Raw genomic sequence first — 26,685 nt, 5'->3', positions numbered from 1 at the left:
GGACAAAACGAAAGGTTGTGTTCTCTGGAGTCGCCGCAGCTTGTGAGGAAATGCGGGACGTTAGGGATTCCTCATGATGCTCATCACCTAAATATCAAATTAAAGCAGTGGGCTTCTCAAGTCGGGAGGAAAATTACACAACCGGCCGGCCCCCTCCTCACCCCTTCCTTCCACACTCCTCCCCCGCCCCCTCCTGTCACGAGGACGGGATCACGTCGCCTCTCAGCGCCTCTGCCAAAGCGCCGCACTAACCAGTTTGTCCAAACGGAGGCGGGGAGGAGGGGGAGCCTCGCAGTCCGTGAGGGTGACTCAGCCAGCAGTCTCCCGTGACTCAGCCTCCCGTGATAAGAGAGTTGGTTAAAAGCAGCACAGAGGACACAGGTCCCAACCGCCATCGCTAAACAACTGCACACACCCTCGGCTTAGGCGGCTGAGCATTTGGGTGCAGGTTCAACTCGGTTCCGCCGAGGAAAAGTTGCGTGGAAATGGAGCACGAGCGCATCAAAGATGAGAAAACTCATTATCATGTGCATATAAACACGGCGCATTGTAAACAATCACAACCTAGAAAACAGATGATGTGTTAGATACTGTAGGTCTATCTGTTCTTCAGATAGATAGACAGATAGATGGATGTACTTTACTGATCCCAAATTGGGAAACTACACTGTTGCAACATGAAAGACAGTATATAAAAAAAACAACAACTATAAAGTAATTACAGTAGTTACAAGAACATTCAAATCAATCTATTTACACCAAAGCAACTTTGCAAAAGACAGTCAACTTGTGCAGTGGCAGGGATCAGCAAGGTTTTATAAACCATTTGTGCATTATTTGCCATTGAGTCCAGGAAAAATGTCCAGAATGCTCTCTGTCACACAGCGGGGAAGAGTTGCAGAGGGTGATGGCTCTAGGAAGGAAGGGTTTCCTGAAGCGCTCCTTCAGACAAGGAAGCTGTCTCAGTCTCCTGGAGAAGATGCTCTACTGTCTGCGTAGTGTGTGGTGGAGAGGGTGGTCCTGGTTGTCCAACGTCCTCCCCACCACCACCGCCTCAGAGGTCTCCTGTCTGCAGCCTGTTCTGATACAATTCCAGTTTGGATACCTTGGATTCGATACCGTTTTCAGAATGCTATTTTTTTTTTATTACCAGATGCTTTAAAACCGATTTGAACAACAACGAAAGCAACACTGCAACTACAGCAACATTTTTTTTTTTTTTTTACTGGTGATTCAAATCAGCTCCTCACAATTCCTCACACCATTCCCATCCTTTGCCGCTACATCCTTGGCACACATATTGAATTTTATTTGATGTTGAGCCACACTTTGGAATCTTTGGCGTGATGCTAATTTTCATGCTAACAAACTAAAGTTTGAGAGTGTCTTTTAGTTCACGCCTGTATCATGCGAAAGCCAATTGCCAGCGACATTGGATGTTGACCTACGTGTCCCGAATGAATATTGACTCGCAGATGCTAACATTTATTTTCTTAGATATCGCAGATTATGGCACTGAAGGATGATTTGTCAATATTGGATAAGATTTGAGCATTTCGGCGGTCGGCGCAGCAAATGTATTGAAGTTTGCTGCCCATCCTTTGGTGAGAGTCACTATGAGATGCTGAAGGCATTGACTTTTAACACTCCGTTGATACACATTGATCTGCAGACATCACGATGCCCTCCCCAGCAGAGTGAAGGGTTTTTCTGATGGCTCTCTGCCCTGATCACAGCATCCAATCATCAGAATTACAGCCCTAAATTGTGTTGCTTTGAAATTTGAAACTATTTCACTTGCTCCCCTGGCTTTCATTGCTTATTTAAACACTTTTTTCCCTCAACACAAGCTGCGGCTGAATTTGACAACCTGCAAACTCGAGATCCAGTGAGCGAAATCTGTAGCGTGGGCATCGACTGGCCCCACGCGCGGTTCGCGTCTGTCAAGCGTGACAGACGTGCGAAGCAAACAAAACAAAAAAAAAAAGTTTGTCGCCAAAGCTCTCTTCCTGTTTACGGATGTGCCTTCTCAGGAGGGGTCTGCGTGCGCCGCTGATTCGCCTCCCTGCCATATTAATCAGCGCTGGCGGCCCTCTCCATTTATCACATCTCTGCGGCTGCTTTGTGATGAGCGCAACGTGATATTGGATTAGAGCCTCGAAGGAGGAGGGAGTGAGGGGGAAAAACAAAACACAAAAATGAAACCAAAGGGGGAAAAAACCCCTGACGCCTGGAAATTAGTCCTGGCGCTTTGTTTCCCTTCACGACAAAGAGCCTGATAACACGAGGACGCCGTTTGAGACGCTCGCTCGTTTCCCAGCATGGCCCCCAGCTCGGGCCCCCCAGTTTGGCCTATAGTTTGGTCCCCAGTTTGGCCTCCATCGTTGCCCCCAGCTCAGCCCTCAGCTCGGCCCCCAGCTCAGACCCCAGTTTGCACCCCAGCTCGGCCCCCAGCTCAGTTCCTCATTTAGTTTATTGAGCTAATAACCGATTTGGCAGCCGTTTCTGAAGCGGTGATTTCCTGCTGCTGGCTAATACTTTTACCCTCTTGTCTTTTTCACCTTTTACATCTACTCCGTTTTACTGCCTTACCAACCCAGTGCATCCTGTGATTCCTCTTGTACGTGTCTACCTGTCTGTGTGTCTGGAAGGACTAACTGAAATTAGCAAAAATATTATAAATCTCCCAAACTCAAGGTTCTTTTGGGGTCTGGATGGATTTCATCGTGAGGTCACCTTCTCTGCTGGTCTAAACATATTAGAACAGTTTTTTTCCTCCATATATATGATAATAAAGTTATTCTCCGCAGTCTGTTTTCTTCATGTCAAATTATCCACTTGGTTCCGCTGCTTCCATTGTTGTATATTAAGTTAGAGTTTTTTTATCCAATCGTATTTCAGCTGGCTTGTGTTGTCAGGTTGTACGAAGTCTGCCTGAGGCCAGCAGTATCGACATTGCAGGCTCCTGTCTAACTGTAAGTGAATGAAGCACAGTCAGTTGCAATAACCGATCAGATCTGGAGTCTGCCATGCCAAGGCCAGCTAGCTGAACTGGGACTGGATAAGCACTTGTGAGAGTCGAACAGATTTAACTAACCGCAGGATCCAATGGTGGGGGGGAAATCATCTGCAACTTATCATGCAAATAAGGTGGACATTATTATTCATTATTATGCATACTCTCAAAAACAAATGCAAATAATCACTTCACTTTCATTTTCAATTAGCAGTTTGTTTTGTTGTTGTCGCGGTGTCTTACGTGAAATGGCAACAGTACACAGTTAATTTGACAAATTTGTTTCAGCTCACATCGTGAGTAGTTAGTGGTACTTTTGCTGGAATTCTGAAAACCTTGTTGACTAATGCCTTAAAATAGCAATTTCTTTTTGAGCTTTGACAGTATTGATGGTATTATGAGGTGTGTTCATTTAGGTAGGACCAAGCACGACGTTACTGAAGGCCTAGATGCATAATGCACGGCCCACCACTGATGGATTTTAATGATATATACTTTTTATTTCTGTCTGCGTGTAGAATAGACATGCAGTATCAACAAAACCAAACAAAATCTTTTGCAAGGTTTTTTTTTTCTGGTTCGAGAGGAACAAGACAAGCAATATTGACAATAAGGTATAAAGGATTTGGACGCAGATTCTCTTGGTGTGTCTTGGCGTAGCAGACTAGGCTCCCTCTAGTCTTTGTCCTTTTTTAACTTTTAACGTTTAATATTGTGTATTTTTATTGGACTTAGTGATTGCCGTGTTTTACCTCGACCTTATTGGCTGCAGCTACAGCCTTGGCTGAGACTCCCTTTGAAAAAGAGCGCATTAAAATTAAAATGACTTAATTTAGATAAGATAACGATAAGGACGTACCAATGAGCAGCAGTTGATGGCATTGCATATTTTTTTTAGGACAAAAAAAATATAGCTTTGTTTGTATCGAGTATTTATGCTGAAATTATTATTATTATGAGGGGAAGAAGACCTTTTCGAAAGCGAGCTGACAGAAGTCAGGGGAGGGGCGACAGTTGCTCTGATGCTCTTTTTCCTTGTCTTTGGTCGCCGCTAGAACTCGAAGCCAAAGTCGCGCTTACAGTTTAGACGCAGGAAGGAAGTTGACTCACCAAGGGAAGGGGGTGGTAGTGTCGGGGCGCCCCGTCCCCTCTGCGGCCGCTTGCAGAAAATGCGAAGGTGTGACTGAACTGCGGTGCACCTAAGAGATCAGATTTTCCCTCCTCTTCGCTTGCTTGACGGGTGTCAGTTATCACAGACCGGCTGCCTCGGGCTCCTGCAGACCATTGATGTTCTGAGCAGGAGTCAAGGCAGCTGGTAATGATGCTTTGCTTGCTATTTTACGGGCCGCGTCGGGTCAAATGCTTGGTGTTTTATGCTGCTGCCTGTGCCATGTTATTCCCTGGGGGGGGGGTGGAAACTGTGGCCTTGCCAAAGCAAAAGTTGATTCACATGCCGTTGATTTTGGGTATTTAACATTAATGGAGTTAGTTTTTTGTTTTTCTGTTTGGATTTCACTGTTGCATTTGCTGACCTTACGGGCTGTCTTGTATTGTTTGTTCTGACTTTGGCAGCTTGGGCCTGCATAGAGTTGATGTCAGCTTAACCCTAAAATGAACAGACTGAAGGAAAACTGATATGTGTTTTATATATGTAACATTTTTGCAACCAAATCCCCAAATTTCAAGTCATTAGGTCATGTTAACCACGTGTCCTTTTCACTGCAATGTGACTTATTGTGAGTTTTATTGGTTTGTTTTCTTGTTGGTATTGCTTTTACAAATAAATACGCAGCATGTAAGTAACTTTGAGGCAGCATTTTAATGAACACTAAAGAAATTCCTTCTTGGCATAATCTTTCCTTTTGAAGCTTCCAAATGTGTCATTTTACACAAAGCAAAGCTGTGGAGATCAACTGTGTTGAAGGATTCCAGTCACGTCCCGCTGTGGTCTTGTCACGCTGAGGTAATGTAATCTGCTTTTGTGCACCGCCTGTCCTTTTGACCGTCCAGACGCCCAGACGTGAAGTCAGCGCAGCCTCCTCAGTCAGGGTGCCACCAGACGCCGGCAGTCACAGTGGCAGGGGGTGACAGGCAAAGCAGGCTCGCGGAACGACACGTCAGCTGTCAGCAGGCAGGGAAAAGACGACTGGAGAAGGCCCGAGTGTTTCCTGCGACCGCCACGTGTTTTTATGTTGTGTTTCAAAATGCCATCCGATGTTGCGTCGGCTGGGTCAGGGTGCCGCCTGTTTGCTGGCCGGGGTGGGAACTCGTTGAAGTTGGTTTATTGTCTTTGCACAAACTTGCACTAATTACACACCATATTTGTTACGTCAGCTGAGTGCTGTGGAAACAAGCTTCTACACTGCTTTTGAGTGTTGTACTCAACCGTGTCATTCCTGGGACTGGGCAACGAAAATTAGACACATTTGTGTCTCCAACTGAAATCCTACCCAATCCTAGCCGATCGTCCTGTTGAATATCAAGAAAGGAGTGATCCTTCTGTCCCAAATTCCAATGTCCAAGAGGGTAAATCTTAGCTTCTGCGAGCCAGTAGTCATTCGGCATACATGTGTCAACAGTCTAAAGCTGAAGGAACCAAAGACACTTGCAAACTTTTTATATGCGTTAGAGTGAAAATTATCACCATGCCAACGATTCTGAAGTGTGACTCCGCCACGTCATTGGAATACAACAGTTGATTTTGGAGGAAATCCTGATCTGAATCACCAGTAAATTGATCATAAAAGTTTTTTTTTTTTTTTTTTTACTATAATTGCATTGTGGTTTTGTTGCTGTCATTCAAATTTTAAAACATATGCTATCAAAAAAAGGATCCGGTATCGAAATTGACCCTATATATTCCATTGATACATTTTGTCTTTCCGACAAATTCTTTTTTTATTTTCCTGTGTCCATATTACGTGTTGTTTGCTGCCTTTCTAAGCTGCCTTTCACAGTTTGTTGTATGGCTAACAAACGAAAAAAAAGCATTCTTATCTTCTGATTGCGACGCCACAGCCGGTTTCACTTCCCGGATGCCTCTTTACCACCACGCGTCATGTTTAAACTTCAGCGTGGTTCGCCCGCCCACTTGTGTTGAAGTGATTTCGGATCGTGTCAGTTAACGTGCCTTACCTTATCGCCAGACCACATTGGCGGAAAAGGCCTTATCTGATCATGAAGGGCGGACGCCGACTGCCAACTTTCTCAGGCTTTTGATGGGCGAAGCCTCTCAAGTTGGAATGCTTTTAACTGTTCAGATCAAAAATACACTCAGATGTTTATTTAAGATATTATATTTGTCTGGACTAAGGAAAATAAATACAATATTTCAAGTTATTAGTGTCAATCAATATAGACAGAAAATGTTTATTTTAGTTAAAGTCAGTAGAAGATTCAACCCTTCAGTGTTATTGGTGCTAGTGATACTGCACATCTTTTACATCATCAGAGAGATGTTACTTCTGAACTTGCTTCATGCTCTGCATTCCTTTCCAATTAGTCTTAGTGTTATTTTTAACCTTTGTTCTTAAAGCTTTCAGTGCCCTCACCCCACTGTATTTAACAGGTTCTAGTTTAAAAAAAAAAAAAAGAAAGGAAAAAAAAAAAAACAGCCTTGAGGCCATCCAACCAATTTTTGTTGGAAGTCCCGAGGTCAAGGTGTAAAATCTGGAGTGACCCGGTATACTACTGACCTTTTTCTGTGCGGCAGCACATGCTCTCCGCAACAAGCCTCCTGCCGACACGCTTCCTCCCCTGATAAAGCCTCGCACGCACTGATTCACCATGTAGTTTAACAAATGCAGAAAAGAATGTAGGAGAAAATCACGTGAAGCCCAAAGAACTCTGTAGCTCCTACCTCTGCACCGAAAACGGTTCGAATGGCAAGAAAACGTACGGAGCGCTACGTGTGTTGTGTCACACCGCAAAGATCAAACGCTTCGCTCTTGTTCATGCTGTTGAACTGTACAGTTTCAGTCTCATCTGAGCTAATTGATTCATTGATTCATCGCGCCGAGATGAATGTGACTTTGACCCACAGTCCTGTGTCTGTGTTGACGTCTGTCTCTGTCTGTTACCAGGTCAGTCTTCAGGGGCTGGAGAACTTCCTCTGCCTCTTCCACTATGTGCAGCATCACCCCAGCCAAAGCAACAAAGACTCACTCGTATTCTGGTAGGTATCGCAACTTTTTATTTCTTTAAGTCCATGTTATTCAATCGTGTTTTGATTGGGATTTCACACCTGATTCAATTTACTTTGGTTCCCCCCCCAATCACCACCCCTCCTTAACGTTTGTTGGTTTATCGCAACTGTGTCACATCCCAGAACACTGGCCAATGAGCGTCGCGAATGTCTTCACGTGACTTGATGTTGCTGCATTTTCACCAAGTCATGAGCTCATTCTGACCACAGCCAAACTGTGCCGTGTGACAGGGAGCTGAAGCGTGAACTGTATGTTTTCTTTTCTCTATTTTTGGGCCCCGACCAAATGAGAAAAAATGCAAACGCATCAATGATCTAACTGGTATAATCGGATCTTCTACAGAGCATTATAAAAGTGAAAGAGATCTTAGTGCACTCCACAGTTATAGTCTAAATGCCAATTAATGCTCCTTTACAGTAACTATATAAAAATAGAGGCTTGAGCTCCAGAACAGTCACTGTCCACATCCAAGCAGCCGCTACTCTAAAATCCTGCATGCCATCCACTAGAGGGAACTTGATTCACACAGACCATCACTTCCCCCTTTGCTGTTGTTCACTTCCTGTGCAACCTCCTTCGAACTGCTCTGCGCCGCTTGTCTCGCTATGTTGACTGATGCAATAACATCCTATATTTCAGTCCATATAAATCAAGTTTTTGTCACTGACTTATGCAGTACTATTTTCCCAAAAGGTTGCCATCCCCCCACCCGCAATTTTCTTCTGCCCTGCTCTTTCAAACTGTGCGTTCATTCACAGTATCAACTGCTTCTGCAGACTTTGGTTCAACAGCATGCATACTTGAGCCAATTGTTGCAAATTAAGATTAAAACCAGCCAGTGAGTTGAGTTTATTATCATTATTATTATTATTATTATTATTATTATTATTATTATTATTATTATTATTATTATTTATTTATTTATTTATTTTTTTCTTCAAATGTTACAGTTGACGATACACCACCATAGTTCTACCGGATGCACGGAACACAAACTTGCTTTTGCGTTTTCTCTTTGTCTTTCCGCCGCTCCAGCACTTGAGAGGTTGCAGATATTACGTAATCGCGATGTGTCATCTGTTGAAGTGGCATGCTGCATAGATTTACATATTGATGGGGGGTGGAAAGCTTGGGACATTAGCCCCTCAAGTGCCTCTTGTGTTATTATGCTGCGCACAGCCTCGCACGACCCAAGAATTAAGTGAGGGCGTTGACATCCGTGTGTTGTCGCGGAGCGGTGATATCATTAGTCCGCATCCATTTTGATTAGTACGGCTGAAACAATGTCTGTCTTGATGTGTCAGAGCTCCGTGCAGCCATTTCAACAGGCCTTTCCCCATATCTGCAGCTTTTCTTTGTACTCGGTGATCCCGTCTTGTGTGTGCGGTAGAGGCCCAGGCGCTAGTAACGTTACACTTAAGCGGCAGGTTCCATGTTTTTAAGAAGCAGGCTGACCCTAAGCCGGTGCCAAATCAGACAATATTGAATGTTATCGTTGCTTAAATTGCCCTTAATCTCCCGGGAAATGTCCTCACTTTTACCCTCATTAAAAACCGAGAGGCTGCATAAAGTCTGCACTGTGTCTCTGCGATAATTGGAACAAAGACGCCAGAGGAGAAACTCAAAAAGTGAGATCTGTGGGAGAGATATGTGCGCAGTGGGATGAAGGAGACCAATATCTCGCTTTGCCGTGTCCTTAATTCATTATTTTCCTGGGGGCAGTGATTTAAAAATAATTTGAGTCTGGCAGCACAGTAAGCAGTCCGGATAATGATTTTACTCGGTAAATTAGAAAAATTGCCAATTAAAGTTTTTTTTGTTTTGGTTTGGGTTATTTTTTTACAGTCACAATCCTTTCTTATTGTGACGCAATTCTGTTTTTTAAGTTGCTCGGGGAAAAGGTGAACAATTTAGGATGTTGCCACAGCAATAATAATAAAAAAAACTACATTTAACAAGATAAGCAGTACAACAAAGTTCTGCTCTGATCTATTCTCCTCTGGATTTTCACTTGGCCATATCATTTTTTTGTGGCCCTAAAACAACGTGTCTCAACACTGGAGAACTGGACAGACTTGCAGTAGTTTGAGTTCTCTCCCCCTGTGCAAGGCAAGAACAGTTACAAGGTTTAGAAAGTGTCACCTCTGTCACATCAGTGGTAAATGGGTCACGTTTCAACAACTCTATGAGTATATCCCTTTAAGTTACATGGCCTCAAATTTCCCCCAAAACTTTAAACGTGTCATAAAAATGTGGTAAACAAAGCATTTCCTCATCTGTGGCTTAGAAACTGATTTGTGTAATGGTGATGGTTTTTATTGAAGAAGTGAAAAGACGATTTTCAAGGAAGAACCATGTAACAGAAATTGGTGCACGATATGTTTTCGGGGCTTTGTTTGCAATTTATTTATAATTCAGAGTCTCCGCGCCTAATTCTCAGGAACTCTTTTGCCTTTTTGGCTCATCTTATAGCCCCTCCTCCAGGTTGTGTCGTTTCAGCTGTGATTGTGTGTCAGAAAAAGGCATTTTCTGCAAATGAATGTTGGGCTGTGGAGGTCTTCTGCAGGGCCCTGGGGGCTTGCCTCTATTCCCCAGGCCAGTCCCAGTCCCAGTCCTGGACATGTGACATCACATGCTTTCATGTGATACGCCGATCTTCTGCGAATCTGGAAGGCTTCCATTTGAAAATTCCAATTTAATGGAATTTGCGCCGCGGAACAGAAAATTCAGTCAGCGGCCGCGCAAGGAGGTATGCAGCCAGAGCCAGTGGAACTGCTGCCTCGTTGGGGGAGAGCGCACAATGATTGGAAGGAAACGGCTCGGCCAAGCGACGTTTGGTAAGAGCTGAGTCTACTACTGTGCGGCTTGTGGCAGAATTTAGCGCGGCGGACGTTAATCATCCGGCGCCGGTCCGCTGTCCTGACGTAGTTTTGGATCCGAGTGGTAAAGATGTGAACAGCGAGTTGTGCGGCCGTCGGGTGGAGTCATTTCGCTGCCTTGTCGCCGGACTTGAGGTGTGTTCAGTGGACTAAGGGAAATTGGAGTTGTGTGCCATGTTGACATGTTGTATTGGTACGTTTGATTGGGACTTGGTTGGTACACATGGCCACTTGTCTGGGAATGTAAGATTTACCTTCAGTTTGAGTGCGGTTGGAAGATGAGGTGTCACATGCATTTTTTTTTTTTGTTGTCAGATTATCTTTCTGTCTGGTGTGCAACAGGCTCAGAAATGAATGTGATGGATCACTTCCACAAAGTCCTACACTCTATATTAAAGGGATCTTTCAGAAAACTATTTGAAATCAATCATCAACATATTCAAAGCATTTGCCATTTTGCATTTTTTTTTATATTTTTTTTCTAGCCTTGGATTGTGAGCCAATTTAATAATTGTGTAGGTGTCAACACATGTATGTAACACACGTCTTCTCAGTTTCAACAAGCTTCCAAACAGTTTTTTGAACAAACCATTCTTTGCATCTGAAGAAACTGTTGCAGAATGTTGCTACCAATGTAATTGTTACATTGAATTACTTTTAATGTTCGGAGATAAATTGAAAAATCCCTGTTTTTAGTTATTTAATAATATATTAACCGTAACAGTTTTTATTTTTTCTATTTATTTAAACAAAACAATTCAACGCTAACACAAACCTGATCTTATTATCTGCACCTTTACCCAAAGAAATGAGTTTACAAAGGGCTTAAAAGCATCCACAACAACACAATAAATCTCAAAATATTCCTAACAATAACATATAATGATAGCGAATAATAAAATAAAATAGCTGTCCTACAAAGCTTACAGACACATTCTACTTTTGGTACAATTCCCTTTTACACTTCTGCAAAGAAAACCACAAATCTGACTTGATTATTTATTTTCCGTGACCGTCAGAGACAAACATATTTCTTCAACATACTGTCTGTTATTGACCTTTTCAATGTATGTAAATAGTGATTTGGATTCTTTGTTTTCTATGCTCATGTGTTCCATAAACTGATTCCTTTTACTGGTCAGAGAGATGATCTCTGACCACCTGATTCACCTTGTACTGGTCACTTGGTCCTGAAGGCTCAGACTTCAGAGATGTTTCACTTTTACGGTCCATGAAAACAGCTTTCAGGAGGAGATATTCAATAGATTTCTCTGTTTTTAAACGGCAGCCTTAAAGTCCAAGAACAAAAAATGCCCGGGTTGATTTCGGTGACTGCGCGGCGGCTCCTTGATGGCCTCCGTTCTCTTGCAGCTCAGACATGAGTGGCGCCAGCAACACCTTGGCCAGGGAGTTCCTGACGGACGTCCATCAGCTGTGCAGCGCCGTGGCCCAGAGAGCGGAGGCGCGGGACGAGGATGAGGAGGAGAGTCACATGGTGGCGCTGGGCGAGTACCTGGTCAGGGGGCGGGGCTTCCTGTTGCTTAGCACCCTGGACTCCATCATCGATCAGGTATGAGTATGAGAATCAACACAAAGTGATTAAGATTTTTTCATATTTGTCCTTATCATGTGAGTGATAGGACCTGCCTGTTGGTGAAGCAGCTTTTCAAACACTCCATTCATTCATTCTCCCCACTGGTATCATCGGCATACTTGTTTGTCTCCTGTTGTGGCTTGCACAAGAGGAAATGAGATCGACAGGCCATGTGCGTTGTTTGATTTTTTTTTTTTCTCACACTTCTTCATTCTGCTTCTGCTATCAATACCTGGACTTCCAACACATTTACGACCTAAATTCACAACTGTGGTCATCACTTCAATAAAAGCCCTTCATGGGATAAACATTATTCGTGTATCCGTCTGACAGCATTAACAAAATATGAAAATATTTCTTTTTGTAAAGACATTTTATTGATCAGTCCAGGGAACTGGTCATACGATGGCAGACGCTCGTCTTATTTCATGTCATCAGCAGTGAGCTCTGGATCCTAAAGTGTGATTTATCTATATATATATAAAAAAAATGCATACCTTAACATCTGACTGACCCGGTATCAATCTGGTCGGCAAAGCGTTTTAACGAGGTTTAGCAGGTGACTTGTGCGAAACTCATTCGATTCACGAGAACATTAAAAACACTGGTGTCACCCCTGATGCAGACGAAGCTTTCGTTCAGGTCAAATTGGACCAAGAGAAACACAAAAGAGATTTTTTTTTTAGCCAGAGCTCAAAGGTCAGCGTTCTAATATGTAACAGACTGCAGCGTTAAAGGATTTTGTTGAAACTATGATGCAATTGTTTGCTTGTTTTTGTTTTAAAGTCATGACAATTGGCTCCTCTCCCGCCCCAATCCTGCGGTCATGTATTGTTCACAGCTCTAGAGCAGATTTGACACGTATTCATGTTCAATGTAATGCGTACACGTGTAGGCGTATCACAAGCTCCTGCCTCGTGCGTCATCTGTGACCCAGAAAGTTTCGAGCCCATTAGGGGCCCACGCTCAATGAATATTTATTCATCTGCAGCGTAAGAGAACTAGTGCTAATTTCCTATCTGAAATAACATCTTGCACTTTCATTTAGTGGCCTTTAAACATTCATGAGAGCCCCTTTGCTGAGTCATTAAATTTACAAATGGAAAACCTTCGCCACTGTGGTCGTCCGTGTTTGATTCTACGCATTTATTCTGAATCAAAATATTATATTCATATATATATATATTCAATATTATATTACATACAATATCATAATATATACTAAAATTGCTCAAAATAGTAACAAAAAGTTTGATATTATATAATGTAATGACAGAAAGTTTATCTTTTTTAAATTGTGGGTTATCATGTGTGAGCAAATGATTGTGCAGTACAGTTGATATACATTTCTTTAACATCAGACAGAAAGAACAACAACATATGAATGAGCGTTTGAGAAATAAATAACAACGACAAATGCATTTTGATTCTTGGGCCGATCGTCCCGTCAACCCAGACGGGGTTGAAACGTTACTCGCGCGTAGCCTGTTTTTTTTTTGACGGTTTGGTAACGTCAGAAACTTGATCTTTTTAAATTGTCTCAGCGTGACAGACTAGGTTAATTGCTTTTAATTAACACAAGGAGCCTGTTCTCTCCCTACTGTGAGGTATGCCCTGAGCACATGTGACATCCCCGAGGCCTTAGAAGCAAGATTTCACATAACTGCTACATTGCCTTCTGCCTAACTCGCAGTGAGGATTTAAAAAAAGAAAAAAAAAAAAAGGGAACAAGATAAATAAATGCAAACCGCTCGAGGCCAAAGTGTCACTTGCTCTTGGGAGGGGGACGAGATTTGGATTCAACTTTCAGTCGGATGTTTTAGCTGAGGAGGACCGAGGGCTTCTCTTTTCGGGAGTGTCTCCGCAGGGAGAGGCAGGAGGTGCTTCTAGGTAACCGCACCATGTTTTATTGCTCTCTCAGGAACTGACCTGCCGGGAGGAGCTGCTCACTTTGCTGCTGTCTCTCTTGCCGCTCGTCTGGAAGATCCCCGTGCAGGAGGAGAAAGCCCCAGGTCGGTACCCAGACAGGGACTTCTTGCGCTACTGCAGCACATATCTTACTGTTGCCAGCCTTCATGGCATCTGACCGCCTAACAGTTTGTGACTAATAACTTTCTACGCTTCATTTTTGTGAGCAAAAATAAAAAAAAATCTTGAATTGGTGTCACTTGATTTACAGCAGTTTCTTAGTTTAAAAAAAAAAAAATCATTTGGACACAGACCTGTAAAAAGCGAACCATCCCCTCTATATTTGTACATTTGCGTTATTTCCCCCCATCACTTGCACAGCGCTGGATCGCTGAGGCCCATCAGTGATTCAGCGCTGGGTTCAGTGTACGTGTGTGAAGGCACTGGAATGTGTACACATTGATTTTCCCTAAATGGCATCTGCGATGTTCCCAAGAAGTGACTCGTATATAATTTCAGCGCCACAGTGTGCCCGCTGCGCTCTCCGCTCCTTTGGAGATGGATAATTCATTTGTAAATTATAGCAACCGGCTGAGTCGCTACTATTTTTTATTTATTTATTTTTTCGCTGATTGTGTGCGTTGCAACTTGAGCGGCTGCAGCCGCCGCGGGAGCCTGTGACCTCCCGATCACACTGGCATTTAGTACAAGACTGTTGATCCTCTCTTACATGCACCCTAGACATTTTTCTTTAATTAATTCCTACTCACTCCTTCTGCTTACATAGGGCGAGCGCTGACAGGCTCTCGGGCTTTATTATATTTACTATTAAACAATGGATTTTAATGCCTGAGTGATGTTCACTGTGTCTTCACAAGATATACACGATTATTATCATTTTTTTCCTTTATCGCAGACACATGACCGTTTCATGACGTCATCTTCGCACATTGACATGTTTCAAGGGAGCCTCCGCCTCCCTCAGAAGCTCACCTGGGTGGTGTTGTGTGACACGTTTACATCAACTGCTATCACAGAGGTGTAACCCACCTGTCAAAATCTGACAGGTGGGACCTGTCGGTCCGCTACTCCCTCCTAGGACGGTGCTCCCGCCATGGGAGAGCATAAAACCCTCGTCCCTGTTCATCGTCCTCGGCCTTCGCTTTCTTGTTGTTTTCCTGTATTGTGACTCTGACCTGATACCAGCTGATATAAACGCGTGACACAGCTTCTGAGGAAGACGGAAGCTCCCGTCGAAACATGTCACGGTACGAAGGTAACGTGTAGAATAGTCAAATTAGAAAGTACAAATTCATTTTGAGCAATTGGATGCTGAATTACAAATTATAATTGGTGCGTTTTCGCTATTAATAGTGAGTCTATGTTTTAAATCTATTGCCTTTGCGTGCAAGTTTGAAAAGCAGCAGCCTGTTACCACTGTGCGTATTTACGTCTTGGATGGACGACCTCTTGTATCTCCAGAGTTAGTCTGACCGGCGCTCCTGTGTGCTTGACAGATTTCACCCTGCCGTCCTTACTGGAGGTATTCCTGAGCCGGGAGATAAAGGCCACCCCTGTCAGAGCCGGACTGAAGGCTGCGGCCGATGATCCGCACAGCGGGAAGAAGTCCCGCCCGGGCAGCGGCTCCTGGAAGTCGCGGCGGTCTCGCAGGATAGCGCAGAGGTACTCGGTGAGGGATGCCCGCAAGTCCCAGGTCTCCACCTCGGATTCGGATGACACTCGAGACGACAAAGGCGCCTCGGGACCCGGTTCCAGGAGCCGCAGGTCGCACGGTTCCACCCTCCGTGTGAGCTACCAGCATCACCTTCCCCAGACCGCCCAGGCGCCATCTTCAACGACCACCACCACCACCACCACCGCAGCGGAGACCATGAGCGCGCCGTACCTGCACCCTCGGGTCCCCGGGACCCAGATGAAGGACACCGAAACCCTCACGGACCCGGCGGCAATATCCATTTTCAACCGCATGGAAAACTCGCCCTTTGACCTCTGCCACGTGCTGCTCTCCCTGCTGGAGAAGGTCTGCAAGTTCGACATGAGCATCAACCACAACCCGGGCCGGGCGGTGAGCGTGGTCCCCACCCTCACCGAGATCCTCACCGAGTTCGGCGACTGCTGCGCCCCGGGGGGGATGGGCAACGGGGGAGGGGCCGGGGCCGAAGAGCTGGCCGGCGGCTGGACGGAGGAGCCCATCGCCCTGGTGCAGCGGATGCTCCTGCGCACCATCCTGCACCTGATGTCCGTGGACGTGAGCCAGAGCGAAACCCTCCCGGACAGCCTGCGGCGCAGCCTGACCGACCTGCTGCGGGCCACCCTCAAGATCCGCAGCTGCCTGGACCGGCAGGCCGACCCCTTCGCCCCCCGGCCCAAGAAGACCCTGCAGGAGGTGCAGGAGGACTTCTCCTTCTCCCGGTACCGCCACAGGGCGCTGCTGCTGCCCGAGCTCCTGGAGGGCGTGCTGCAGGTGCTGCTGGGCTGCCTGCAGGCGTCGGCGCCCAACCCCTTCTTCTTCAGCCAGGCCCTGGAGCTGGTCCACGAGTTCGTCCAGCACCGCGGCCTGGACCTGCTGGAGGCCACGGCGCTGCGGCTGGAGTCCCTCAGCAGGGCCCGCGACTCGGACGTGGTGGGCGAGGCCTCGGAGCGGCTGCGCGGCCTGATCGCCGGCGTCTTCCGGATCATCAGCGCCGTCAAGAAGGCCAAGTCGGAGCAGCTACACCAGTCGGTGTGCGCGCGCCGCCGCCACCGCCGCTGCGAGTACTCGCACTTCCTGCACCACCACCGCGACCTGTCGGGGCTGCCCGTGTCGGCGTTCAAGCAGGCCGCCGGCCGGAACCCCTTCGAGGAGGAGGCGGACTGCCGGGACGGCGCGGAGGGCGACTCGGAGGTGCGCTACCCGGAGCGCTGCTGCTGCCTGGCCGCCTGCGCCCACCAGTGCCTGCGGCTCCTGCAGAGGCTCTCCCCCGGCGGCCCCGCAGTGCTGCAGGTGCTGGCCGGGGTGCAGGCCGTCGGCATCTGCTGCTGCATGGACCCGCGCTCCGTGGTCGGCCCCCTCCTGCACGCCTTCAAAGCGCCGGGGCTGCGCAGCTACCAGTCGTACGTCCTCAGCGTCCTGTGCAGGCTGATCCTGGACCAGCTTGGCGGCGGCCAGCCATCGGAGAAAGCCAAGCTGGCCTCGTGCAACATCTGCACACTGGACAGCAGCCAGCTGCCGGGCCTGGAGGAGACCCTGCAGCACGGCGACCCGTCGTCCGCCCCCACCGCCCTCTGCTACCGCTCCCAGGGCATCCTGCCCAGCGGCGGCGGGGCCGAGGACATGCTCTGGAAGTGGGACGCCCTGGGCGCCTACCAGGAGCTGGTCTTCGGCGAGGACTGGCAGCTGAGCCAGCAGATTGCCGGCCACATCTGCCACCTGACGCTGCGGGGCAACGCCGTGGTGCAGTGGCAGCTCTACACGCACATCTTCAACCCCGTCCTGCAGAGGGGGGTGGAGCTGGCCCACCACGCCCAGCAGCTGGGCGTGTCCACCGTCTGCACGCAGGTGTGCAGCTACCACAAGCAGTGCCTCCCTGTGGAGGTTCTCCTCATCTACCTGCAAACGTTGCCCGCTCTGCTGAAGTCAAAGTAAGTGACTTTTTGTTTGTCTTTTCGTTTCTTTTTCCCCCCTTAACTCAGAATTAATTTGCGTGACCTTTAAAGGTCCTTCGTCGTACCCTTTTCACATCTTTTTTTCATCTCAGTGGGGCAGAATTGCATTATCTAAATAAAAGCTTCTCCAGAAACACTCGCCACAAGCCCTTTTGCTAATGCTGATGATTTGTTATAAGCCACCACGTTTGCAAACAAACAGAAAGAAGCTTGTTTTGAGGTGGTCTCAGCGGGTGAAACGGACATCTGGCTGCTGGGAATGTTGCCCTCTGTGACCGAGATGTCTCCCAGAATTGTGTCATTTTGCACAGAGATTAGTGTTAGAAAAGATTATGTGATTATTTTTTTTTACAAAGCTATTACAAGACCTTTAACACCTGTCCTTTTCTAATGATTTTTGTAATTGCGTGTCTTCAAAATCTTTCCGTTTAATCTCCCTTTTTTTTTTTTTTTCAAAATCTAATTTGCATTAAATTTCCAAAATGACCAAATATCAATGTCACAGTCTGAGGTTATGGTCTTTATTGTGCCCCTTTGACTTTGCTAAAAAAAATGTAACAAATCCACTAAATCCACTAACTAAAGCGAGAAACCTAATCCACTCTGAAGTTGGTCATTAGAGCTGTCTGCCCAGGTCATTTCTAATTGATCGCAAATTAAAAATGTATCATGTCTTTGTGGACAGAATGAGAGATGGGAGATAATTGGCTGCTTACATAACACTGTTACGTGTGTCTATGTCCAGGCCGAAGCGGGCCGCCTTGTTTGCTTAGCGAATTCAAACAAAGGAGCCGCCCTGATTCACTCACTAGACTCACTCTTTTTCATTGTCTTTGTACAAACTAATGTAGTCCTCAGGTACCGGCAAAAAATGTAAACATCTTTATCTTTATTTCATGTTGAATAAGGTGTGCATGCAAGTTACATGGATGAAACAACATGCCTCAGTATCGCTTCAGTCTGATCTTTTGACCCCCCCCCCCCCCCCGCCCCCCCCAACCTCCACTCCCAATGGGATTCTTCCACATTTGGCAGCAGTGCGCTGTGCACATGACTCTGCATTAGCTTGTAAGGAAGACGCCGCAGGCACTTGGGCATGAACAACTCCCCCCCCCCCTCTTAGCTGGCTGGCTCTGCTCGCTGAACTTTTCTCTCTGCCCTCGGGAGTCGTTCCGCATCGTGAGTCAGCAGTGCCACACAGGCAAGACATAAGACAATGCTGCACTTTTTTTTCTCTTTTTTTTTTTCCAGGAATGTGATGTTTTTAGCCTTGCTGAGCGACCAGTTAGCAAGGCTAAACAAGTGCAGTTCAGATACAGGTCGCGGGTGGGGAGCTTTCTCACTCCCTGTCACTGGTTCTACTGCCAGTATCAGATTTAGACCAGGTGGACTTAAAAAAAAAATAAACAAAAGATTTAGGAGATTTAGAGTCTGAGATTGTGCACAGTATTTTATATATTTGCATCTTTTTCTGTCTCTCTTTTTGGGAGTTTCTCCTCAGATGTACCCGATGAAAGGGAGCAGGTTTGCTCTGAGCGCACAACTTGAGCTGAGCATCTGTTGTGCGCTCACAGAGAATCCCCACGCTGTGATTAAACCGCTTCTATTCTGGTCTCTGATCAGTTCCGCCGCATCTCTTAAGAGCAAATGTTGATTTGACACTTCTCAGATGTTCTTCTTTTAATGTCATGTGCCATGTGCCATTTCACTAGTAGTTTTTTTTTTTTTAATGTGTTGCTGTACCATCTCCTCTGTACAGCACACTGTTTGTTATAGCAGTAAACAAAATAAGGTGAAATGTCAGCTTTGTTCTCATAAATATTGTATGACTCACTTTGACTGTTTTGACACAGCATGAGATAAATTCAGATTTATTTTGTTGTTTTGAAAAAAGACCATCAGATCGTATTGAACGGATTGAAGGAGTGAGTCAGCCGTTTTTCCTACATCTAATGCTGGTCTCCATCTCGTTCATCATGTTCAAAGAAAATTATTCGCTTTCAGGGTTCTTATATCTGTGCTCTGATGGTGACAAATGGCACAAATTGTTCTCGTATTCGGGACGTTTTCTCTGACTGCTGCATTTTTAGAGTTTGAACGGCTGGCCAACGCTTTACAATAGAAGTCTTCCATCGTAATAACAATTTTCCAGAGGGGATTGAAGGCAGTTTTCTTTGGAAACATTATAAATCCTTTTAATGTAAAGTCTTCACTCTGTAGAAACTCTTGCCTATCAATTGGAGTGTTTCCATTTCGCAAAATAAAAGCGATATTTCTAAAATTTCGACAAAGTACAATTGCAATTTGCAGGTGTTTCCATCGAATGGTGTGAAGCACTAAAGTCGAAATTCTCGTAAAATCTCGTCTCACGAGATTCCGAGAGTTACGTTTCCTTTTATTTGTTTACGTTTCCTGTCAAGAATAGTTTTTTATATTTTTCTCCTTGATTACTTGTAAAAAAAAAAACATCTCTCTCCTCCTCCTTCCAAACATGACGCATCATTTTTACTTGAAGTTAACTGGTCATGTGACCCCGTATGTCGCATCCGGTGATGCCAATTTCCATTATACTTTTGCGATATATCTCTCTATGGATACGTCTGAAAAACCACCTCATGAGAGCATAAAAACCTTTTAGCGGTAATTGAGAGATTTTTCAAATTTTAGGTGTTTCCATTACCGTTCTTTTATTGCAATATTTAGATTTTGCACAACTCTAGTTGTCAATGAAACGCAGTTAATTACTTTAATGAATGCAAAATTCTCCTTATGTTTCCTGCTGCAGGGTGATCAGAGACCTCTTTGTCAGCTGCAACGGCCTCAACCAGGTGACGGAGCTGGTCCACCTTGACCAGACCCGCTCCTTGGCTCTGAAGGTGTTCGAGACCCTCATCATTGGCACGGGGCAGCAGCAGGCCGACAGGGTGCTGCAGGAGCTGGAGAGCGCAGACGCCGAAGAGGGGGAGGCCATCCTGGGCCTGGCCGAGGAGCTGGTGTCCCGGGGGACCGGAGAGGGACCCCAGAGCCTCAGCAAGTTCTACGAGGGCCTGAAGGAGGCGTGTCCCTGCCACAAGGGCCGCAACGGGCAGAGCCGGGGGGCCGGGCGCAGCCGGGCGGAGACTCACCTGCACGTCATCAACCTCTTCCTGTGCGTGGCCTTCCTCTGCGTGAGCAAAGAGGCCGACTCGGACCGGGACTCGGCCAACGACTCCGAGGACACGTCCGGCTACGACAGCACGGCCAGCGAGCCCCTGGGCGGGCGGCTGCCCTACCTGTCCCCCGACAGCGTGGCTCTGCCGTCCAGGGAGCAGGTGCGGCGGGCCGTGGAGGTCTGGTCGGTATGCCAGTGGATCTACATGTCCAGCCCCTTGTTCCAGAGGCAGTTCTTCCGGCTGGGAGGCCTGGACGTGTGTCTGCGCCTCACGGCCATGGTCATCCAGAAGCTGTCCTGCAAGGCCAAGGACGGGAAGCCAAAGAAGAGGAGGGACGGCAAAGGAAAAGCCAGCCCCGACTCGCTCAGACTGGACGAGTCGAGCCACGACGCGGCCAACAGCCCTGCCGACGGAGTGACCAAAGATCCAACCAAGAGGCTGGAGGAGGAGTGGCAGCTGCACAGCATCCGTCTCCTGGAGGCCCTGCTGGCCATTTGTTTGCACAGTGCTAACTCCACACTACAGAGGGCCGAGCCCGAGCTCTCCTATCAGGTATGTAGTTCGCTTCCTCCCGTCTTGTATCGTCCTCCAGCTGCGAGGGATAACATTTTGACCGGCTCTGATGAGATGCATCTCGTCTCGCCCACGGCAGCTGCAGTCAGTGGAAGAGATGCTGCTGGAGGTGCGGGACCAGCTCTCTCGCTCAGGGGTCGTGAACTCTGACCTCGCCATTCCCTTGTTCGACTCCCTCCTGAGGGTGGCGCTGGCAGACGTGTCGTCCACCGCCGAGCTGCCTGAGGAGAAACCGGACAGGGTGAGTGAAATGCAAAGATACTTACACACCAAGAAACCACCCAGAAACGTGCACATTGGGCCAAAATTGTTCGTAGGTGGGAATGTGAGTTTGTCTTGTCACACCAGTATAGCTGCGATCTGGCTCTTTGGCAACAGCCCCTCCAACCCACCTCACCCTGGCACTGAGTACAGGATCGGTGATGAACGGATAAACAACATTCATAACAACTGCTTTTGCAGCGCCTTTATTTCACATAGAATGCACATCAAAGTCAGGTTCCAGTCTGCCCCCGAGCCCTGAGCTACAGATGGTAGAAAAAGCCTATCTGATGTGAGCGTTTATATTTGCTTGCTTGAGCCACAAGAGAATAAATGGGGAGAAAACATGTTGGGTGTAGCAGGCAGCTTGCTATGGGCTGTACAAAGCTTTATTGAAAGAAATGTTACTTAATATCGATCCATCCATTTTCAATACCAGCTCCCTCCTGCACTTCCTCCTGCACTTCCTCCTATTTCAGTGGTTATTTAATATGATACAACATATTGTAAATATATTTTATTTATATTCATATATTCATTATATTCATTTTATATCTGCGCATTTATATATATATATATATATATATATATATATATATATATATATATATATATATATATATATATATATATATATTCCTTATTCTTATACACAAATAACATATACACACTATATGTATACATATGTATGTATAAGATTGTATAAGAATAAGGAAGACAAAAAAAGCAGCATGGTAAACATGCAGTCACAGTGGTTGTGACCTTATTGTGACATGTCGACATATAGGATGTGTAGTGACAGGTTCAGTGTGGGAGCGTAAGATGTCGCCTTAAAGGGACGTTTCTCTGAGAAGTGAAGTTCTACCCTGTTACTCATCACTCCACAGACACAGAGTGAGGTGAGTAAGTTCAGCGGCGTGACTGCAGCAAGCGGCTTCAGTTCCAGTTCTTCTGCGGTGGTGAAGCTCAATGACACTTTTTGTCCATTCTGGAAGTGTCGGTGTCAGAGCCGTCTTCGGCATCGGGGTGTGTAACAAAGGAGTGAAATTTAGATTTCAGGCCTGTTGAGCCTCTGGCAAGGCAGGAACCACAGTTATACAAACTTTGGCTTCCTCAGATGAATAATGCGTTGTGTTCACTGCCCTCAAATTTCATCGCCAGCTAATCGCTCTGGATTAAAATACCGGCGGTGCTTATTTTGAAAGTGACCGCGTAACGCAGGGAAAACAGTTTCAGCACTCCCCACCCCCTTCCTGCCGCGTTGCCAAGCAGCTGCGTCCGACGGACAACAAACCAGCAGACGTAAATAATGACGGCTATTGTATGGACGAATTAGTGGGTCACAACACACCAAGGCATCGCGTTGTTCAGAGCCGCACAGTGGCCGCTGTTGTTTCAGCGCTTGCATGTCGTCGTGAGTTGACATTTATCCCACACACGGCAAGGCACCCTCGCTGGCAAGAGTGTGAAGGAAAAGCCGCTGTTTTGTTTGAGTCAGTCGGGACGCAGTGGACGGTGCTGACCAAAATACTCCCATCCTATTGATTATCGAAAATCTAACATCTTTCAGTGCCAAATTCCCAAATCCAAGAAATACATTTTAGCATCTGCAAGCCAATAATCATGCCATAGATTCTAAAGTGTGGCCCCACCTTTTAGGTGGTTCAAAATAAAGCTAAATGCAACATTTAGGCCAAGGATGCAGCAGCCAAGGACGGGATACAACTAACTTAATCTGAATTACCAGTTAAAAAAAAACATTTTAAGATTTGTTCTGTAACTGCAATGTGTTTTTGTTGTTGTTCAAATGAGGTTTTGACCTGAAGTGTAAAAAGAGTTTTGTTCTGCAACCTGTGTTGAAATCGGCATTGTGCTTCAAGCGTTTTGAATGACACTCAGCCCTACTCACATGTTGCATACGGTGCTTGGCTGGCAGCTCTGACACAGGCGGGGGATTTAGCATTTTATATAATAGATTTACTTCGTTGTTTGTCACAGAGGGCGCCAGAGTGTGACGCTCACCTCCCTGCTCCACTGCTGCGGTGCTGGGAAACTCCTCAATTAGTCGACCACAACAAAGTTTGCCCACTAAGGGGATTAATCGGCGAAAAACCTTTGCTTCCGCGCCCCCCTCCCCCCCGTCTCGCTCGCTTTAAAGCTGCTTGATTGTTGTAATTAAACAGAATAAAGGTGCATTACAGCGAAGCCTCCTCTTCATACTGTTGTGTTCAGCCGTGCAAGCGCCCGCTGAGCGCGCACACGCATACACACAGCATGCGCGATGACTGAGCGTTCACGTGAAGGAACTGGGCCGCGTTAGCGCGAGTCAGCTGCTGTTTGTCTTATGACCAAAGCATTTTTTTCCCCTCTCACAAACATTTTGTTGTTAAAATTATTTGCCTTTCCGTGGCAAGAGCTCCTGTTTTCTGGGAAAGTAATATTTTTTCGGTCAGTAATTTTTTTTTGCTTTGTTTTGTGTTAGATTTTTGTGTTTTTTTTGTGTGTGTGTGTGTGTGTGTGTGGTTTTTTTTTTTTGTTTTTTTTTGCTACAGCGGGATGGAGTGAGTGGTTGTGAAACGGACCTTCTCCTTAACGCTCCTGTCTTGAATGTGGTTGTCTTGTGCAAGATCCTCTCCGCTCGCCTGTCGTCTTTATAAAAGTCCTCTTCTGCTTGTGTCCGTCTCTCTCTCTCTCTCTCTCTCTCTCTCTCTCTCTCTCTCTCTCTCTGTCTCTCTCTTCCTGTCAGAAGCTCCAGGTGTTGACGGAGGGGGCGGTGCCGGCAGGCGATCTGTCTGAGGAGGTGGACGAGGCGCAGAGCTGCGGCGCCAAGCCCCCCGGGGAGGAGGAGGCCTACGACGCTGACAGCGAGAGCAACCCCGAGGAGATGGCCAAGCAGGAGGAGGGTAGGTACACACACACACACGCACACGCACACCTGTTTGCACTGCGCACTACGCATCTGTCTATACACACTTGGCTGCTTTGTTATTATTGGACGTGTACTTCCTCAGTGTGCAGCATTTTTAGTTTTTCTCTTCTTTCTATCTTTCTTTTTTGCCCTCCGTCCCCTTTAACGTTTTTTTAAGCAAGCAACAAATGTCAACTGATTCGTCTTGATGGATGGGAAGGTCATGTTGTTGCTTTTTAACACGTTAACCTGGTGAACACCGGCCTTGGGAACTCTTGCTTCTCCCACCACTGGGCCCATACATAGTATGGAATGGAGATGCTGTATCCACCGTGTGTGTGTGTGTGTGTGTGTGTGTGTGTGTGTGTGTGTGTGTGTGTGTGTGTGTGTGTGTGTGTGTGTGTGTGTGTGTGTGTGTGTGTGTGTGTGTGTGGCATTTTCCGCTCGAGCACGTAATACCTCGTAAGGTGGGAAAAGGTGGATTTAGCTTCAAACGCATTGAAACTTGCCATTAGCGACTGCATTTGCTTGAGCTGTTCTTCTTTCAGTCTGTTTTTTACAGCATCATTGTGGTTTCCACATTTTCTGCAATGCACGCAAGCCACAAACCCACCGTGTGTGTGTGTGTGTGTGTGTGTGTGTGTGTGTGTGTGTGTGTGTGTGTGTGTGTGTGTGTGTGTGTGTGTGTGTGTGTGTGTGTGTTAGTTTTTTTAAGCCCACGGCGAGTGTCTTGTTTATATAACTTGACCTCCTTCCTCCCCCCTAGTCCAACTAAGAACCTGCCCTCCTTCATTCATTCCATCAGAACTAATCCATTGTTTCACAGCGTTCAGCAACTCCGTCGCCCCGTGAGCCGGATCTTGTGATTTTCTTTTTTCTTCTTTTTTTTTTTTTTTTCAAAATCCCGACAGAATGGAAAAGTTCCTTGAAAATCTGGGGGTAAAAAATCAGTTAGCGGCCAATGCCGACGGTCATTCAGAACCGGAAAAAATAAGTTCAACCCCGCTGAAGCGGCAAAGGCCGAAACATGCTGGTTTTCGCTCCGGTCCACTTTTGAGCTGAGAAGTTGTGCAACGGGAGCCGCAGTGAGCTTCCCAAGCAAGAGGAGGTCCCAGTAGCTGCGCTGGGCTGCTCTCCTGTAAATCATGTGGGAGCTGCCATGCTTCTCCGAGCCTGGTGAGCCTGTGGCCGCAGAGCTGAGGCTTAATTCGTTTTTACGTGCAGCTTCCAAGACGGATGTTTTTCGCGCCTGGTGACGGTGGAGCTGCTCGAGCCTCGTTGCCTGCCAGTATTTTCACCATTTGGATGTTTGGACGTTTATTTTCCAAGCCCGCGCTCTGATCGCTTCGTGCTGTGTCGTTCCCTGCAGAAGTGAAGGTGGATTTCGCCGCGCTCCGCGAGCTGGCGGTGCTGGCGGACGGGCCGGGGCGGGGCGTGCTGCTCTTCCCGGAGATCTGCACCATGGAGCTGCAGCTGCTGGCCGCCGGCTCCCCGGACCTGGATGTGCTGAGCCATGTGTTCCACAGCCTGCTGGGCGCCGTGCGCGCCAACCCCCACAACGCCACGCTGCTTTACGAGCAGGTCAGCCTCGGCCGCCTCGGCCCCTCCGCTGCCACCGCCTCTCCCTCTCTTATTCTGTTCTCTCCTCGCTGTGATCGCTATCGCTGATTCATGTCCTCTGCTCGTCACAGGGAGGAGTCAAAACCATTCTGTGTGGCTTTCACAACATCCTGAGCCAGACGGACCCCTCCTTCACAGGTTTGTTGTTCTTCTGAGTTTATTTTTGCCCCTCTCCATCCCCCACCTCTCGGTCTGTAGGATGTTATTCATGTCTGACATCTAGTGGGAAAAAAAAAACACAGTCTGTTTACTCAGCTCTGTGTGCTCCTCGCGCTTTCCGTCCTGCTGTTGACGTTTTGCTCCTGAGGGTTTAAAATGTCATTTGTGATGTGAATAATTTTAGTGTCTTGGAAAAAACTCTTGACAGCAATTGATTTTTTTTTTTTTTGTCCTTAGGGTCACTGAGATTTGAAGTAATGTTGACTTGATGACAAACAAGATGATGATGCAACATTTTTTGTCATTTTTAGTGACATTTGTATGGTTTCTACATCTACAACATGCTAATAATTCAGATTAATGTTTTCTCAACACGGTCTCTTGCTTTTGCATTCATGTTAGTGTCTTTCTTTTTTTTTGTTGTTGTTGTTGTTCTTTATTAGTTTTATTTTCAGCTTGGAGAAGAACGAGCACTGATGCTGTTTTGTGCTTGTACCTGCGACGCTCCCTGAGCGAACGAAAACTATTTCAGACTTCTTCATTGGTCAACTTGCAGATTGCCAGACGGTGCTGGTGGAGTTGCTGGTTGCCATGGTGAGCCAGCGAATCACAGCGGAGGAACTGGCTCTATTGATTCGTCTCTTCCTGGAGAAGACCCCACCTACTGTAAATACCCTATCAGTCAGTCAACAGTGTCCTGTTAGCTCACGTCGAGGGTGTTGGCAGCGAGGGGAGCTTGTGCGC

General features: G+C 46.6%; 1 protein-coding gene across 8 annotated transcripts in view; it reads left to right on the top strand.

The window, feature by feature from the left end:
- lyst (lysosomal trafficking regulator) overlaps window positions 1-26,685 on the top strand; it is a 65,478-nt gene that overhangs the window by 10,140 nt on the left and 28,653 nt on the right. For 4 of the 8 annotated variants that reach the window (XM_076018970.1, XM_076018963.1, XM_076018966.1 and 1 more), the window contains 10 exons: window positions 7,099-7,190; window positions 11,472-11,670; window positions 13,616-13,706; window positions 15,120-17,244; window positions 20,054-20,972; window positions 21,073-21,234; window positions 24,001-24,157; window positions 25,532-25,743; window positions 25,854-25,920; window positions 26,498-26,607. In XM_076018970.1, coding sequence (XP_075875085.1) covers window positions 11,479-11,670; window positions 13,616-13,706; window positions 15,120-17,244; window positions 20,054-20,972; window positions 21,073-21,234; window positions 24,001-24,157; window positions 25,532-25,743; window positions 25,854-25,920; window positions 26,498-26,607 — 4,035 coding nt within the window. In that variant the 5' untranslated portion in view covers window positions 7,099-7,190; window positions 11,472-11,478. Of the gene's footprint in view, window positions 1-4,086; window positions 4,332-7,098; window positions 7,191-9,925; window positions 10,059-11,471; window positions 11,671-13,615; window positions 13,707-15,119; window positions 17,245-20,053; window positions 20,973-21,072; window positions 21,235-24,000; window positions 24,158-25,531; window positions 25,744-25,853; window positions 25,921-26,497; window positions 26,608-26,685 lie in introns of those variants that run through there. The other 4 variants (XM_076018965.1, XM_076018971.1, XM_076018969.1 and 1 more) reach the window with 3 other exon arrangements.

Source organism: Nelusetta ayraudi, unplaced genomic scaffold, assembly GCF_046127955.1.
Source record: "Nelusetta ayraudi isolate G7.1 ecotype Tasmania unplaced genomic scaffold, CSIRO-AGI_Nayr_v1 ptg000008l, whole genome shotgun sequence".
In the NCBI taxonomy this organism is placed as follows: domain Eukaryota; kingdom Metazoa; phylum Chordata; class Actinopteri; order Tetraodontiformes; family Monacanthidae; genus Nelusetta; species Nelusetta ayraudi.
Note: the sequence above shows the minus strand (reverse complement) of the source record. Positions and strands in the feature narration are given on the sequence as shown.